Source organism: Oncorhynchus nerka, linkage group LG14 (assembly GCF_034236695.1).
Source record: "Oncorhynchus nerka isolate Pitt River linkage group LG14, Oner_Uvic_2.0, whole genome shotgun sequence".
NCBI classification, from domain to species: domain Eukaryota; kingdom Metazoa; phylum Chordata; class Actinopteri; order Salmoniformes; family Salmonidae; genus Oncorhynchus; species Oncorhynchus nerka.
In genome coordinates this window covers 62955883-62972994 of record NC_088409.1, presented here as the reverse complement: position 1 = coordinate 62972994, position 17112 = coordinate 62955883, and the positions used below count along the sequence as shown (strand labels likewise).

The following is a 17112-nucleotide window of genomic DNA, read 5'->3' as shown; positions in this document are numbered from 1 at the left end:
TGCGCCTTTCGTTTGTTTCCTTACTCGTTGATTTAGTCAAATGGCAATACCATTATTTAACCGATCAGCGCTCATGAAAAGTAAGTGTACAGGATTGAGTGTAAGATGCATGGGGTTGTCCGCTCTAAAACGTCGCTACCTTTCGCTAACTATGTTTTGTGCACATGTCGCATCCATTCAATTAGCAAGGCTAGCCACCTGACATCAGAAAGTCATTGGCAACATAATTATTGGAGATCGGGACCAGGTTCTCTAGCTAGATACTGTAGTTAACTAATTTGGCTATAGATTACTACTTCGATGTCAACACTTGGCTAAATTGCTATCTAATACTAAACTGTTTGGTTAGCGTCTTGGCTAAGTAGGTGAAAGTTGAATACCATGCAACACTATTTTGGATAGCAAGGTGGTTAAGCAGGTCTTAGGGCAAAAACAGTGCAAATAACTATTACTTGAACTATGCTGCTCTAATTCAATTAATTTTTTTTAGAATACAAATTAAATACAATCAACCCTGTTCCCTACCTCTCATTTGGGTGCTGATCATCAGACAGGAGTCTGTGGCTACCTGGTCTCAGTGCGGTAAGGGCATTCTCTTGGGGGCCCCACTCCTCCTTTTACCACCCTGTCTGTTAGTCCACCTGCCACAGCTGTCACTCACGTAGAGCTGCACCGACCAGAGAAACGCAATGCCACGTATAAAGCCTTCTGGGGGTAACACCTGGCCCAAACACCACTACTTGAACACAGCTGAAGCGTTCCTGTTTCTAGTTGTACTTTTGTGTAATCCAGCATTACGGCACTGTGTTAATGAATTTATGTGAATCCTATATTTCTTAAATATATTTTCTCTCAGAGAAATGGTGGAGTGCTTTACACAGATAGCTGTATTGCTGGGTGGTTGTCTCAGATGCTGGAGAAGTTCACAGCTGGTAAGATGTTTCCCAAAGGCTTACAATTGGCTCATGTTGAACTGGGTGAAGCTTATCAATAGGATGTACCAGCAATATACCAAACATAACAGTAAAAAAATATACACTGCTCAAAATAAAGGGAACACTAAAATAACACATCCTAGATCTGAATGAATGAAAATATTCGTATTAAATACTTTCTTTACATAGTTGAATGTGCTGACAAAATCACAAATTATCGATGGAAATCAAATTTTTCAACCCATGGAGGTCTGGATTTGGAGTCGCACTCAAAGTGGAAAACCACACTACAGGCTGATCCAACTTTGATGTAATGTCCTTAAAACAAGTCAAAATGAGGCTCAGTAGTGTGTGTGGCCTCCACGTGCCTGTATGACCTCCCTACAACGCCTGGGCATGCTCCTGATGAGGTGGAGGATGGTCTCCTGAGGGATCTCCCAGACCCGGACTAAAGCATCCACCAACTCCTGGACAGTCTGTGGTGCAACGTGGCGTTGGTGGATGGAGCGAGACATGATGTCCCAGATGTGCTCAATTGGATTCAGGTCTGGGGAACGGGCAGACCAGTCCATAGCATCAATGCCTTCCTCTTGCAGGAACTGCTGACAAACTACAGCCACGTGAGGTCTAGCATTGTCTTGCATTAGGAGGAACCCAGGGCCCAGCATATGGTCTCACAAGGGGTCTGAGGATCTCATCTCGGTACCTAATGGCAGTCAGGCTACCTCTGGTGAGCACATGGAGGGCTGTGCGGCCCCCCAAAGAAATGCCACCCCACACCATGACTGACCCACCGCCAAACCGGTCATGCTGGAGGATGTTGCAGGCAGCAGAACGTTCTCCACGGCGTCTCCAGACTCTGTCACGTCTGTCACATGTGCTCAGTGTGAACCTGCTTTCATCTGTGAAGAGCACAGGGCGCCAGTGGCGAATTTGCCAATCTTGGTGTTCTCTGGCAAATGCCAAGCGTCCCACCTGTGGACGTCGGGCCCTCATACCACCCTCATGGAGTCTGTTTCTGACCGTTTGAGCAGACAAATGCACATTTGTGGCCTGCTGGAGGTCATTTTGCAGGGCTCTGGCAGTGCTCCTCCTGCTCCTCCTTGCACAAAGGCGGAGGTAGCGGTCCTGCTGCTGGGTTGTTGCCCTCCTACGGCCTCCTCCACGTCTCCTGATGTACTGGCCTGTCTCCTGGTAGCGCCTCCATGCTCTGGACACTACGCTGACAGACACAGCAAACCTTCTTGCCACAGCTCACATTGATGTGCCATCCTGGATGAGCTGCACTACCTGAGCCACTTGTGTGGGTTGTAGACTCCGACTCATGCTACCACTAAAGTGAAAGCACCGCCAGCATTCAAAAGTGACCAAAATATCAACCAGGAAGCATAGGAACTGAGAAGTGGTCTTTGGTCACCACCTGCAGAACCACTCCTTTATTGGGGGTGTCTTGCTAATTGCCTATAATTTCCACCTGTTGTCTATTCCATTTGAACAACAGCATGTGACATTTATTGTCAATCAGTGTTGCTTCCTAAGTGGATAGTTTGATTTCACAGAAGTGTGATTGACTTGGAGTTACATTGTGTTGTTTAAGTGTTCCCTTTATTTTTTTGAGCAGTGTAGGCGTTGACTTCATGGACATGGCCATTGAAGTCTTACAGCCTGAGGGGGACGACATGGCCAGGACTTCCTGGAACATGCGACGCATCATCGCCATGTACCAGGAAACCTTCACCGTCATTGAGAAGGTCTATATGAACTTGTGAAGTGCTTACTCATGTACAATATGTTAGGGATTGATAGTGGACAAGTAGGCAAATGCATTCTCTCTCTTTTCCACCATCCCCTTTCTTGTAGTGTCCAAAGCCTGTGGTTGTGGCAGTGCAGGGAGCTTGTGTTGGAGGTGAGCTTTGGGGTGTATTACTGATTTGCTTGTGAACGTGAAGTCTTGCAAAAACATTCATATATTATTCATTCTTTCCAAATGTGTCATGTAAACCAGATTATTAGGGAAATCGCTCTTCTTGCACAGCATGTAAATGTTTAGATCCAACTATTATATTTATCTGGCTATTCACTATCGTATTTTTGGGTGCACACTCAGTGTTCCTATTGGTCAATCACCACGATCGGCTCGTAACATCAGCCACACTACATGATAAAGGCAAAACAAATCTGACACTGCCAGAACTTTGTCGGACCGCATCAGTGGAGGCTGCTGAGGGGAGGACGGCTCATAATGGCCGGAATGAGGTGAACGGAATAGTATCAAACATGTTTTTGTGTGTTTGATTCCATTCACTCCATTTCAGCCATTATTTTGAGCAGTCCTCCCCTCAGCAGCCTCCGCTGGACCGCACGTAGTGGTACTTAATCGGCAGACCTAGACCCTGTAACACTGAACGAGCCGAGACGTCCAACAATCGTTTACGACCTACGAATTTGCTCATGACGTGGACAGTTTGTCTGGGACTGCAAAATCGCTGCATAAAATGGCTAAAATCGCACCGTCTACAATGGCCCACACTGGTAGCTGCTTTCATGTGTTTTCTGTAGCAGCCCCCAGGGGGACTTTCATAGTAAAGGATAGGCAGAATAATGAGAAGTGTACATGTGCGTTCTGCATTGTATCTCTGAGTGATGTGAAAGGTCTGCCGCTCTTACAGGAAGTGGATATTGGCCTAGCAGCTGACGTTGGCACTCTGCAGCGCCTACCTAAAGTCATTGGGAGCAGCAGGTAAGAGCAAGCATTTGATATGCTTTCATTACAACACAATGCTGCGTGGTAGTCCCTTAGCTTGCATACATACACCCAGGAACACTGAGTGCTGCCAAGTATTGTATAATCTTCCTGCCTCTCCAGCCTGGTGAATGAGTTGGCTCTGACAGTGAAGAAGATGTACGCTGATGAGGCCAAGGAAAGTGGATTAGTCAGGTATGGATACAGCGTGCGTGTATTTGTTGCGTATGCGTGTTGGTTTTGTGTATTCATACACTCTTTCCCTGTGTAGCCGCGTATTTCCGGACAAGGAGGTGATGATGGCTGGAGCTCTGGAGATGGCAGGGGAGATAGCAGGCCGCAGCCCTGTGGCTGTCCAGGGAACCAAGGTCAACCTGATCTACTCCAGAGACCACAGTGTGGCAGAGGGCCTGAACTACATGGTGAGGCTCAATACTACAAGGATGCTCACAACACCACACACATCAGCGTGGCAACAACACAGGCTAACAAAAACACAAACCCATATAACCATGGGTCACTTAAACAAGTGTAGTTTTCTGATAAGGTGGGTGGGTAATTGTATCCTACCAGGGGGCATATTTTATAAAGTAGATATCATTGGAAGACCAAAATCTGACATGTAAAAAAAATAAAAATAAAATTGAATGAATTATTCACTGAAACAAGAGTTCAGTCTCTCTTTCCTTCGGTCTTCAGGCAACGTGGAACATGAGCATGCTGCAGACGGAGGATGTCATGAAGTCAGCTGTGGCCTCCATGGAGAAGAAGAGTCCTAAAACAATAACTTTCTCCAGGCTCTGAAGCTGAGCTGCAGAAAGAGGCCGGAGTTCCACTTTTCTTAGCCGATGGAAAGTCAGGGGGAGAAGGGGAATGGATGGAGGGGTGGTGTAGAAAGTTAAATGAAAGGAATTCCTTTATCTACTTAACCAGAGTCAAATGAACTAGTGTTACCATTGTTATGTCTCTGCGTCCAGTATACAGGAAGTTAGATGTAGTTTGGGGCGTTTGATAAAGGGCCATTGCCAAAATGATCAACTATCAATTTATAAACAAATGTAAAAATGATCTCTTTTGCCTCCTGACTGCATATGTTTGTGTGTTGGTGCCTTTTTGTCTGTATGAATCACCCAAAGCAGAGCTGTCTGTAAAGATGTGTTATTGTCCTCTCTTGCTGGCTCTGCATGCAGGATTCAGGTTGGATACTCTACCAACCACCCTCACACTATTGTAAATGTACATAAATGATTGCATCATAAAAATATAAATGAACTGAGCCAAAGTGCCCTGTTTCTACATGTTAAGTGTTTGTGCTGAGTTTTAGGCTTTGAGCATACAATTCAAAACCTAAATATGAAACTTAAGCATCTTTCACCAAGCAAATGCTCATAGCGTCGCGTTCCAGTTTGGACCACTGCCACCGTTAGAGGAGATATGCCTATTTCCCAGAATCACTTGCCGCGTCTTCATTATGCTCAATTGCCAACTTGTTGACTATAAATACGCACAGTGGGCATCAGGGGAGCCCTGGGTGGATTAAGAACTTTGGTCACGCCTTAAAAGCAGAAAATCTCCTTGCATTGAGACGGCAAGGTGGTCTGACCATAGTGTAGGCCTATATCAGTAGGTCAGAGGTCGTAGTTGGAGGCTTGAAGATGCTTCTGTCTCCCAGCCGTTGTATCATCCTTCTTCTCCTTGTCAACTCCGTCTATTCTGGTACGTTAACGATCCATAATGACCTGAGCATTTAAATGTTTTTTTTTAAAACTTAAATGATCAAATTCAAGAGATGGCAGAGGGGTAGGTTGAGGACCCCTTGTTTCTAGGAAACCATACACAAAATTAATAATTTGAACAAATATTTAGGGAGAGGTAATTTCATGAACAAACCACGTGGAACAAGTGGGGTTTTAAAAAACGTTTTTTCACCAAGTTAAAGTATTGTGTTAGAGGTTTCATGATGCTTGTATTGAAACAAAAGTTGAACATTTTAACATAGTTTATACATCAGTTGTGGTCTCTTAAAGCTTCAATATTAGGTCCTAAACCTAGCATGAAAGTGCATCCTTGTATCTCTGGGCTAATATACACTTTGGTCAAATATACTTTTAATATATAGGCCTATAAGTTTTAAATATTGAGGTGAATCCATAAAATTGTCGTGTTCAGAGAAAGGAAATTGGCTGATGTATAGGCTATAATTAGATAATTATGCAAAATGCTACTTAGAAATTGAGCCGCTTCTATATCTGGAAAAGTTGATTCTGTTCCTGACTACATGGTTTATTATTACTTTAAGTATGTATTGAATTATAATAAAACTCATGAAAATAAAATAAACATGGGATTGGCTATCGAATATGAATTAGACCGATAAGAGGGTGGCAGAAGGTTATACCTTATGAGCAAAAGCGATGTGCTGAGGCCATCGGAATTAATACAAAATTGTATCCAATCGTAAAAAGATCCGTGACACGTTGGGACAGCAATTTTTGTAGAACGAAATGTGAAAGATAATTGTAGTAATTGTTATGGAGTGGAATATGTGCACATTCTGATTTTCAAGTTTCAGGAGGCTCTCGTGGTTTGACCAACAACTACGCGCGTAATTTAGCTCTATATGCGTCTTTACGCCCAACTACAAACGATTGATCTAATCGTATTATCTCTATCTTTGCCCGTCCTGTGTCCCTCTCGTCTTTTGCAGTGGTGTAAAGTACTTAAGTAAAAAATACTTTAAAGTACTACTTAAGTAGTTTTGGGGGGTGTCTATACTTTACTATTTATATTTTTGACAACTTTCCTTTTACTTCACTACATTCCTAAAGAAAATACTGTACTTTTTACTCCATACATTTTCCCCGACACCCAAATAACTCATTACATTTTGAATGCTTAGTAGGACAGGAAAAGTGTGAAATTCACGCGCTTATCAAGAGAACACGTGGTCATCAGTACTGTCTACGGCCTGACGGACTCACTAAACACAAATGCATTTTTTTGTAAATAATGTCTCAGTGTTGGAGTCTGCCCCTGGTTATCCGTACATTTTAAAAACAAGAACATGGCGCCGTCCGATTTTGCTTAATATAAGACATTTGAAATTATTTATACTTTTACTTTTGATATTTAAGTATATTTTAACAATTAAATGTACTTTTGATACTTAAGTATATTTTAACAATTGAATTGACTTTTGATTACTTAAGTATATTTAAAACCAAATGCTTTTAAACTTTTACTCAAGTAGTATTTTACTGGGTGACTTTTACTTGAGTAACTTTCTATTAAGGTATCTAAACTTGACTCAAGTATGACAATTGGGTACTTTTTCCACCACTGGACTTTTGATATGTCATATCACATTTTATATTTCATAGGACGAGTTCTGAGGAAGATTAAGGAGCGCGTGCGTAAAATTCAGTATGAAAAAGCGAAGAAGAATGTGCTGATGAGCGCAGTCAACGGGCATAAACCCATATGCGAAGTGAGAGACGGGAAAATCCACCAACCCCTGGACCACTTCGACAGTCAAAACGATGAAACGTTTCCTCAGGTGACCCACCATCGAAACATGCACCGACAGTGAAGTCCAAAAGTATTTGTACAGTGACATATTTTTTGTTGTTTTGGCTCTGTTCTCCAGCACTTTTGATTTTAAATGGTACAAAGACTATGAGGTCAACGTGCAGACTGTCAGCTTTCATTTGAGGGTATTTTCATCCATAGGGTGACACCACTTTTTGTACATAGCCCCCCCATTTTAGGGAACCAAAAGTATTAGGACACATACACTTATATGTGTATTTAAATATTCAAAAGTGTAGTATTTGGTGTAATTCCTAGCATGCAATGACTACAGCTTGTGACTAGAAACTTGTTGAATGCATTTGCAGTTTGTTTTGTTGTTCTCTTATACTCTCGCTTCCTCTCCCTTTCTCTCACCCTCTCTCTCTCTCAGAGGTTTTTAGTGAATGAAGCCTATTGGGAGCGTCCTCATGGCCCAGTGTTCCTGTTCATCGGAGGGGAGGGCCCCATCTCTGAATTCGATGTGCTGGCAGGTAAACACAAATCTCCCCCGTCACGCTCTTAAGTAATATGAAAAGAAAGTGGAAATGCATTGACACGATAAGTTAGGCTTACATAGGTGTTATGAATATGATACTTGTATTTAGTTACAAGTCAATGCCTGTTCTTTGGTTTTTATCTTGTTGATACCTCTACCAACTCTTAACCTCCCCCTTTTTCTCCCCTGCTCCTGCTTTGTGTGTATCTGTAGGCCACCATGTGGACATGGCTGAGGAGCACGGGGCCCTGCTTGTGGCCCTGGAGCATCGTTTCTACGGCGAGAGCATCAACAAAGACGGCCTGGAGACTGAGAACCTGGGAGACCTGTCCAGCCAGCAGGCGTGAGTACTGGTGGGAGGAGGGAGTCAATGTGATGACGTTGAATCAATGTGGAAAACTGATTGGATTTGCAAAAAGTCATCAATGTGAGGGAATTTTGCATTTTTTTTCACCCACCTTTGAACCTAAATCCAATGGCATGGTGAATTTTGGGGGGGATTTCATGTTGAATTCACATTAGTTGACAACTCAACCAAATGTAAATGCTGAGCGCTTTTGAGTGTGCTTGAATTGGGCAGAGATTAAATTTCATTTTCTCTGCCATCTCTTGGTTTTCAGTCTCGCCGACATCGCAGAATTCCATCAATACATCAGCGATCGCTTTGACCTCTCCGACAAAAATACCTGGATCAGCTTCGGAGGTTCCTATGCTGGGGCCTTGTCTGCCTGGCTCAGGGGAAAGGTCTTTATTTATACTTAGGACTGGACAGCAGTGTTACATGGTAATAATAGTAAATAATGTTCTCTGTTCCTGCTCTTCCAGTTCCCCCACCTGGTCTACGGTGCTGTGGCCTCCTCCGCTCCTGTCAAAGCCAAACTGGACTATTCCGCCTTCAACAAAGTAAAGATCTCATCATTAGTACTACTGTAGTAGTAGTATTGGTACCAGTCATAATAATAGTAATAGTAGTAGTAGTAGACATACTAGTAACTGTTAATAGCATGGTAGATGTGATGTTCAGCTGTACAGACAAACGGTGGAAACAAACCGTGGTGTTGCTCTCTTCTAGGTGGTGGGTCTAAGTCTTGCAGACGAGGACGTTGGAGGTTCAGATAAGGTTTGAGAACATTTACAGTAGATGTGGGCGCTTGAAATCATGTGTTGGAGTGTCTGACTGTATGAGTCTTCTGCTGTGTGATTTGACTCTCTCTGTCTCCTTGTTACTGTCTCTCTCTCTCCGCTGTCTCTCCACCCCCCTCTTTCTCGCTCTCTCCTTCAGTGTGTGGGGGATATCTGGGAGGCCTTTGCTGCCGTGGAGGCCGCCCTGTTTGCGGGGAACGCCACTGAGGTTGGGAAGGACTTTGGGTGCTGTGAGACTCCTGAGGATCTGGAGGACCAGATTGAGCTGATGCAGAGCCTGGCTGACATCGTCATGGGAACTGTGGCGTACAACGAGGAGGGGGGCATCCTGACTATTGAGGAGCTCTGTGACATCATGACCAATGAGACAGAGACCTTCGATTCGGAGACTGAGGCCTACGACCGGCTGATCAAACTGGTGCAGGTATTAGGTGTATTGTACATATTCAAACACACGCACACACAAATGTATGCACACACACACATATACACACACACAATCAGTTGTACACCTGACTAGGTATCCACCCCCCCCCCACACTCACACACATCCCCCCCCCCCCCCCCACACACACACACAGCCCCACACACACACACAGCCCCCACACCCCCACACACGCACAGCCCCACACACACACACACAGCCCCACACACACACACACGCACACACACACACGCACAGCCCCACACGCACACACACACACACACACACATACACACACACACACACACACACAGCCTCACACACACACACAGCCCCACAGTGACAATTCTTTGATTAACCAGCAGAGGGCTGTATTGAGCTACAGTTGTGCATCCCCATGCCTTGACTGATGCAGAACAGTCAGAACACTGTTACTGTGTTTGTGTGCATGCATATTTATGTGTGTGCGTTTATTAGATAGACCGTGCCACTGGCGAGGAGCCCTGTCTGGATGCGTCCCACAAGCAGACCATCAAGGACTTGAGTGACACCAATCTGGACTCTGCCTACAATGGAGAGAGACAGTGGTACTACCAGACCTGCACCGAGTTCGGCTTCTGTGAGTAACACTCCACCACACAACACCGTTAGTCCTAGAGGAGAAACATTGAGGTCCGAAATTATTCATGCCTTTTGATAAAGATGAACAATAATGACCACATAAAATAAATAATTCAGTATATTGTATGCAAAAAAAAAGGGAAATTATATTATTTTATACGAAAACAATTGCTCAAGAGAAAGAGATTTTGTGTACCAAGTAATGCATTTTTTTCTCTAGAAGGTAGGGGTCTAAATGATTCACACACCTAAAAATTCTTATAGATAAACTAGTCAAATGTTTAGTATTTGGTCGCATATCCTTAGCACGCAGTGCCTACATCAAGCTTGTGACTCTACAAACTTGTTGGATGTATTTTCAGTTCATTCTGGTTGTTTCAGATTATTTTGTGCCCAATAGAAATGAATGGTAAATAATATATTGTGTCATTTTGGAGTCACTTTATTATAAATAAGCATAGATAATAAGAATGTTTCTAAACACGTCTACAGTAATGTGGATGCTACCATGATTAGGGATAATTCTGAATGAATCGTGAATAATGATGATTGAGAACGTTACAGAGGGTCAAAGATCATACCCACAAGTCATGCTAACCTCCCCTGTTATTGGGAGCATCCACATTACTGTAGAAGCATTTCGCTACACTCGCATTAACATCTGCTAACCATGTGTATGTGACCAATAAAATATGATTTGATATGGGACCAAATACTATTAGTGTAAAATAATATCATTTCCCCATATGTTTTGTAGCATATAATATAGCTCAGTATTTGAATAATTTATTGCCCATCTTTATCAAGGATGTTAATCATTTTGAACCCCACTACATTTACCAAGCTCAACTCCTCTAGTATAACCGAGGTAGTTGCTTCAGTAGTTACCTGCTCACGCCACTGGAGGGTAAAGAAAAACAGGTCCAGAGTTCATTTCACCCTAAAGCAGCACCTTCATAAACCCAGTGCATTAACACCAGCTGTACAAAGCTCCCACTCTTTAGTACCGTATCACTCATTATATGATCAGTATTACTATATGCCCATAGCCACTCAGCTGTATCTTACATTACAGAAATAGAACTACCGATCATCATTCAATAGGAATTCATTGTATTTCTATGGCTTACCTCATCATTGTTTGGTTGTGACAGTCCAGACGTGTGAGGACACCAGCTGTCCCTTCTCCCGCATGCTGACCCTGCAGGCTCAGACCGACCTGTGTCCTGAGGTGTTCAACATCCCCCAGCACAGTCTGCCCGGACACATCGCCTTCACCAACAAGTACTATGGAGGAGACCACCCCGACACCGACAGGGTGCTCTATGTCAACGGTGAGCAGAGACTTCACAGATAGATACAGTAGATAGGTGATGCCTAGTCAGCTGCACAACTGAATGAATTCAGCTGAAATGTGTCTTCAGTATTTAAACCCAACCCCTCTGAATCAGAGAGGTGCGGGGGGCATCAATGGAACGGGATCAAAAACATCAAGCATATGGAAGCAACAATGAGCCCACCCTCCTATTGCTCCTCCCACCAACCTCCTCTATACAGTCAGTATATGACCTGTCCTTCTGGTCTGTGACCTGTGACCTCTGTCAGGTGACATTGACCCCTGGCACGAGCTCAGCGTCCTGGAAGAGGACTTGGACAAGGAGGACAAAGACATGACCATCCTCATTGAGGGCACCGCCCACTGTGCCGACATGAACCCCGATGGCGTCGCAGACCGCCCCGCCCTGAAACAGGCACGCAAGGTACGGCACACGGCAGGCTAGACAACACTAAATTGATGTAACTGAGAGAGACACTGACTGTGAGCTTTGGCGGCACATGAAGAAAATGTATGCTTCAGAACTGTACAGTGTGTCTCAATTGAACACTTTGGGCCGGTTTCCCAAAAACAAAAAAGCATGGTCAATGGTCAATAGCTTTTTAGTCGAGGACTAATCTTAATCTGTGTCCAGGAAACTGCCCCATAGTCTATATTATTTGAAAACTTCTCTTCCCCTCATCCTGCTCTGTCTTTTGTCTCTGTTTGTCAGGCCATTGAGAGGAAGGTTGCCAAGTGGCTGAAGGAAGCTGCCTGGAAGCTTGTGGGCTGATGGACCCAACGGCAGGTCACCTGATCATCTGACTGTCATGACCATCACTCAGCCCATCAAACTGATCTGACCTGGTTGTACTGCGGTGACCCCTCCTCCTCTTCCTGTAGCTCCGTGCTCATATTACACATGTACCATTACTATAACCACAACTATGGCCCCTACAGCAAATAATTTTATGTGTGTGTGTGCATGTGCTTGTTTGTATGTGGCAAACTTTGGGAAGTGAATCACATGGTCCTGTTTCTTGAGCCCATCTCTTCATGTTTATTCCCATGATGATCACATGACCAGTTGGGTCAGGCCCTCTAAGGTTCTTCTGGTGGTTTTTCTAATGTTTTTCTAGTGTTTTTCTTCAGTTTTATAGTGTGCTTGAATTCACTCCAGTATATAAGTTTCAGGGCAGGTGTTTTGAGCCCCACATTTTTAGCTAAAAAATAATAATTAGTATTTGTATTTTTTGTTCTTATACATTTTTTTATTTTGGCATTAATACGTTTTATATATCAGTTTGCTAACAATATAAAAAATATATATAAATTATTGAGTTAATAAAGCAGCACACAAACATGGTCACTACATTACATTACATTTAAGTCATTTAGCAGACGCTCTTATCCAGAGCGACTTACAAATTGGTGCTTTCACCTTATGACACTATTTTGTTTTCTTGAGTAAATGCAGGTGTTTCAGCCTAGCTCAGTGCTTTCTGTGGTGGTGTGGCAAGCCAGAATAAAATACAGAGCGTTGCGCTGCGATTGGCTCAGTGTTCTGTCACTCCTGATGACACTGCGTCACTGCCTAGTCTAAGGATAGACCTGACGTCATCATGATTGAACCTTTTTTTTCTGAGTTCCCAGGTTTCTTGAAAGCACCATAAATCCAGAGAATAGCAGACTGATGACAAAGTTTGATGACTAAATTTGCCCACGAAGGACCACAGCGCCACCTTCCTGTTCAAGTGAGCACAACAAGATGAGTCCAAACATGTATTGTATGCTGCTGCATAAAGGATGTAATATGACAGGGAGATATGTTACTGTAGCTAAGAAAGTAATACTTAGTGTATGTTGTGTAGTAAGCTGTTAGTAGCCCATGTGCCTCACCCTAATCATTTGGTCTATTTTCACCTCTTAATTTTACATACTGTTCTGACTTGGTGGTGCACATGTAGCCTATAACCTGTTTTTGAGAATATTGTAAGCGCTTCCATGTCTGCTTCTATTCCCCCTTTATTTATCCTATAGTTCTGACTTGGTGTACACTGTAAAGGAGAATCCTGTAATTTTCTGGATTCTGTCGCTGTACATTTCAAAAGTGCAGATCAAATAGTTATATTTTTAAATGTAAATGGTTTAAATTGAACCTTTATTTAACTAGGAAAGTCAGTTAAGAACAAATTCTTAGTTACAATGACGGTCTACCCCTGCCAAACCTGGACGATGCCGGGACAATTGTGCGCTGCCCTATGGGACTCCCAGTCACGGCCGGATGTCATACAGCCTGGATTTGAACCAGGGACTGTAGTGACACCTCTTGTACTAAGATGCAGTGCCTTCGACTGCTGCGCCACTCGGGAGCCCGAATTTGACTACGTCCGTCCTATCTCACTCATTAATGTCTTAATCGAAATTACGGATTGCTTCTTATCCGCTTGTTGTCCCCTTATGGGGCGGCAGGTAGCCTAGTGGTTAGAGTGTTGGACTAGTAACCGAAAGGCTGCAAGATCGAATCCCCGAGCTGACAAGGTAAAAATCTGTCGTTCTTCCCCTGAACAAGGCAGTTAACACACTGTTCCTAGGCCTTTATTGAAAATAAGAATTCGTTCTTAGCTGACTTGCCTAGTAAAATTTTTAAAATGATCCCATAGTTTGTACATCTCAATTGTTAGTAGAAACCACATTTGTTTAGTCAGCCATATCAGCTATGTTTTTTTGAAAGGCAGCAAATGAGACTGAATTAACTCTGCTGATAGCCAGGTGTAGCAGTGGTAAGGTGTAATTAATGTGTTGTGTAGTGGCTTTGCTCGCATGCATTACTCATTTCATTTTTTAGCCCCACCAAGATTTACATGCTAAAATCGCCACTGATAGGCAGTTTTAGTAATTTGGGAAACACGTATAATGCAGTATTTAAGTTTTCTAGCTATTTACTATTATAGCTAACCAGAGAGTCTCAGTATAAGATGACTTTAACATTATCTAGTGTTCAAAGGTTTACAGCCTGTGCACACAGGCATTTTCCTGTGTCTAGATTCAGTGAAGTTATCTCAGACAATGCATCATCTGAATGTATTCTGGATTGCTTTGTAGCTTGTGTTGATCTTTTCCAATCAAATCAAATATTTGTCACATGTGCCAAATACACAGGTTTAGACCTTATTGTGAAATGCTTACTTACAAGCCCTTAACCGACAATGCAGTTCAAGAAATATAGTTCTTCTTCTCACAATATTTACTAAACCAACTAAAGTAACAAAAAATAAATAAAAATAAATCAAATGAACACAATAAAATAACATAACAATAATGAGGCTATACACAGGGGGTACCGGTACTGAGTCAATGTGCGGGTGTATGGGTTAGTCGAGGAAATTTGTAATGTGATAATAAACAGTGAGTGGCAGCAGTGTAAAAACTAAGGGGGGTCTTATGGCTTGGGGGTAGAAACTGTTAAGGAGCCTTTTGGTCCTAGACTTGGCGCTCCTGTACCACTTGCTGTGTGGTAGCAGAGAGAACAGTCTACAACTTGGGTGACTGGAGTCTTTGACCATTTTTTGAGCCTTCCTCTGACACCGCCTAGTATATAGGTCCTGGATGGCTGTGAGCTTGGCCCAGTGCACACTACCGTCTGTAGCGCCTTACTGTCAGATGCTGAGCAGTTGCCATACCAGGCAGTGATGCAATTGGTCAGGATGCTCTCGATGGTGCAGCTGTATAACTTTTTGAGGATCTGGGGACCCATGACAAATCTTTTCAGTCTCCTGAGGGGGAAAAGGTGTTGTCGTGCCCTCTTCACAACTGTCTTGGTGTGTTTGGACCATGATAGTTCGTTGATGATGTGGGCACCAAGGAACTTGAAACTCTCGACCCGCTCCACTTCAGCCTGTCGATGTTAATGGGGCCTCCTTTTCCTATAGTCCACGATCAACTCCTTTGTCTTGCTCACATTTAGGGAGAGGTTGTTGTCCTGGCACCACACTGCCAGGTCTCTGACCTCCTCCTATAGGCTGTCTCATCTTTGTCTGTGATCAGGTCTACCACTGTTGTGTCGTTAGCAAAGTTAATGATGGTGTTGGAGTCGTGCTTGGCCACGCAGTCGTGGGTGAACAGGGAGTACAGGAGGGGACTAAGCACGCACCAATGAGGGGGCCCAGTGTTGAGGATCAGCGTGGTAGATGTGTTCTTGCCTACCCTTACCACCTAGTAGTTCATTTTGTTTAATCCTGTGAGCTTGAAAATTATCATCAGTTTGCTGATAATCTGCTGTCTGATTTCTGTGGATTGCGGGATTTTGTCTTTGACTAAAATTCATTTTAAATTCATTTCAACCCAAAAACAGTTGTTAGCATTTTGTTCGTTAGTCCAGTTACTACAATCCCAGAAAAATGTGCATGTCAGCAGTCGAGTTGTCGAGATGGTGCGCTTCCAGTACAGAGCAAAAACTGTGGTGATTATAAATTATATTCAAATGGCTAAATACTCTTAAGATAGTTTTGAGTAAAATATCTATTTTTTAATTGTTTTAATCTTTACTCTCAGCAGGGGGCGCTAATGCCATACACATATACCCAGTCAATGGCAAATATCCAGCAAATAAAAACACTATTGTGTTTGAGTTGGTTTACATGCATGTTTGTGTGGTCTTCATGAATACATTGACGTAAACAATGTGCCTGTATATGTTGAGATATTCAGCACCATGTGTGTCTTTGTGTGTGATTCATTATTTTTGCACTGTGGGTGTGTGGGTATCTGATCTGTAAGTGTGTGGATCCTGTCATGTGTGCATCCAAAAGAGTGTGTGTATGTATGTATGTGTCATTTTTTGTCTACATCATTGTGTGTGTGTGTGTGTGTGTGTGTTACGAGAGAGGTGAGCAAGAGCCAGTTGTCCCAAGGCCATCTGTTTCCCTGTGGGGTGGAGGGGTGGTGATGGTCCTGCTGCTCAGGCCTGCCCCTCGCTGATTGATGATCTCCACTCCCCCGGATTCGACCAGGTCACGACCTCCCACCACTGACCACCCTACAGAGAGAGCTCAAACACACATGCACCCATGCACACAACTCCTACATTTGTTTATACACTACGGTTTATTTTCTAGTTTACCGGGACACACACACATAATAAACACACACTCTCAAATGTATTATACTTCCATGCACACAGTACCCACCCACATGGACCCTCTCAATGTGAACCCATACAGTGTGGCTTCGATTCACTCACACACACACACACACACCATTTCCCTTGTGCTTGTCTCTCTGGTGGATGTTTGAATTATAGTTGTGTGGAATGATAAGGTCTTAACTACTTCATGGTTTGGAACTGCAGTGAGTACACACAGTGAGTACAGTACACACAGTGAGTACAGTTCACACAGTGAGTACAGTACACACAGTGAGTACAGTTCACACAGTGAGTACAGTACACACAGTGAGTACAGTACACACAGTGAGTACAGTACATACAGTGAGTACAGTTCACACAGTGAGTACAGTACACACAGTGAGTACAGTACACACAGTGAGTACAGTACACACAGTGAGTACAGTACACACAGTGAGTACAGTACACACAGTGAGTACAGTTCACACAGCGAGTACAGTACATACAGTGAGTACAGTACACACAGTGAGTACAGTACATACAGTGAGTACAGTACATACAGTGAGTACAGTACATACAGTGAGTACAGTACACACAGTGAGTACAGTACATACAGTGAGTACAGTACATACAGTGAGTACAGTACATACAGTGAGTACAGTACATACAGTGAGTACAGTACATACAGTGAGTACAGTTCACACAGTGAGTACAGTACATACAGTGAGTACAGTACATAC

At 43.3% G+C, this 17112-nt stretch overlaps 2 protein-coding genes across 2 annotated transcripts; both read left to right on the top strand.

Moving 5' to 3' along the window:
* The first annotated feature begins 2649 nt into the window (after positions 1–2649).
* On the top strand, positions 2650–4954 carry LOC115141655 (delta(3,5)-Delta(2,4)-dienoyl-CoA isomerase, mitochondrial-like). Its single transcript, XM_065000252.1, has 6 exons — positions 2650–2686; positions 2796–2841; positions 3605–3675; positions 3802–3873; positions 3950–4100; positions 4378–4954. The coding sequence occupies exons 4-6, from the start codon at positions 3836–3838 to the stop codon at positions 4480–4482; spliced, it is 294 nt and encodes a 97-aa protein (XP_064856324.1). The 5' UTR covers positions 2650–2686; positions 2796–2841; positions 3605–3675; positions 3802–3835; the 3' UTR covers positions 4483–4954.
* Positions 4955–5199: 245 nt separating this feature from the next.
* Positions 5200–12040, top strand: prss16 (serine protease 16). The gene is made up of 12 exons (XM_065000251.1): positions 5200–5394; positions 7059–7234; positions 7640–7739; positions 7958–8087; positions 8365–8488; positions 8570–8647; positions 8817–8864; positions 9027–9311; positions 9789–9930; positions 11087–11266; positions 11538–11692; positions 11981–12040. The coding sequence occupies exons 1-12, from the start codon at positions 5334–5336 to the stop codon at positions 12038–12040; spliced, it is 1539 nt and encodes a 512-aa protein (XP_064856323.1). The 5' UTR covers positions 5200–5333.
* Positions 12041–17112: the final 5072 nt, after the last annotated feature.

What these genes read in the sequence shown, in the direction of transcription:
- LOC115141655 (XM_065000252.1), top strand. Translation starts at nt 3,836, where the DNA reads ATGTACGCTGATGAGGCCAAGGAAAGTGGATTAGTCAG. An exon ending in AAGGAAAGTGGATTAGTCAG is followed by an intron (nt 3,874 to 3,949) that starts GTATGGATACAG and finishes TTCCCTGTGTAG; the next exon opens with CCGCGTATTTCCGGACAAGG. An exon ending in CAGAGGGCCTGAACTACATG is followed by an intron (nt 4,101 to 4,377) that starts GTGAGGCTCAAT and finishes TTCGGTCTTCAG; the next exon opens with GCAACGTGGAACATGAGCAT.
- prss16 (XM_065000251.1), top strand. Translation starts at nt 5,334, where the DNA reads ATGCTTCTGTCTCCCAGCCGTTGTATCATCCTTCTTCTCCTTGTCAAC. An exon ending in ACTATTCCGCCTTCAACAAA is followed by an intron (nt 8,648 to 8,816) that starts GTAAAGATCTCA and finishes GCTCTCTTCTAG; the next exon opens with GTGGTGGGTCTAAGTCTTGC. An exon ending in CAGGGTGCTCTATGTCAACG is followed by an intron (nt 11,267 to 11,537) that starts GTGAGCAGAGAC and finishes GACCTCTGTCAG; the next exon opens with GTGACATTGACCCCTGGCAC.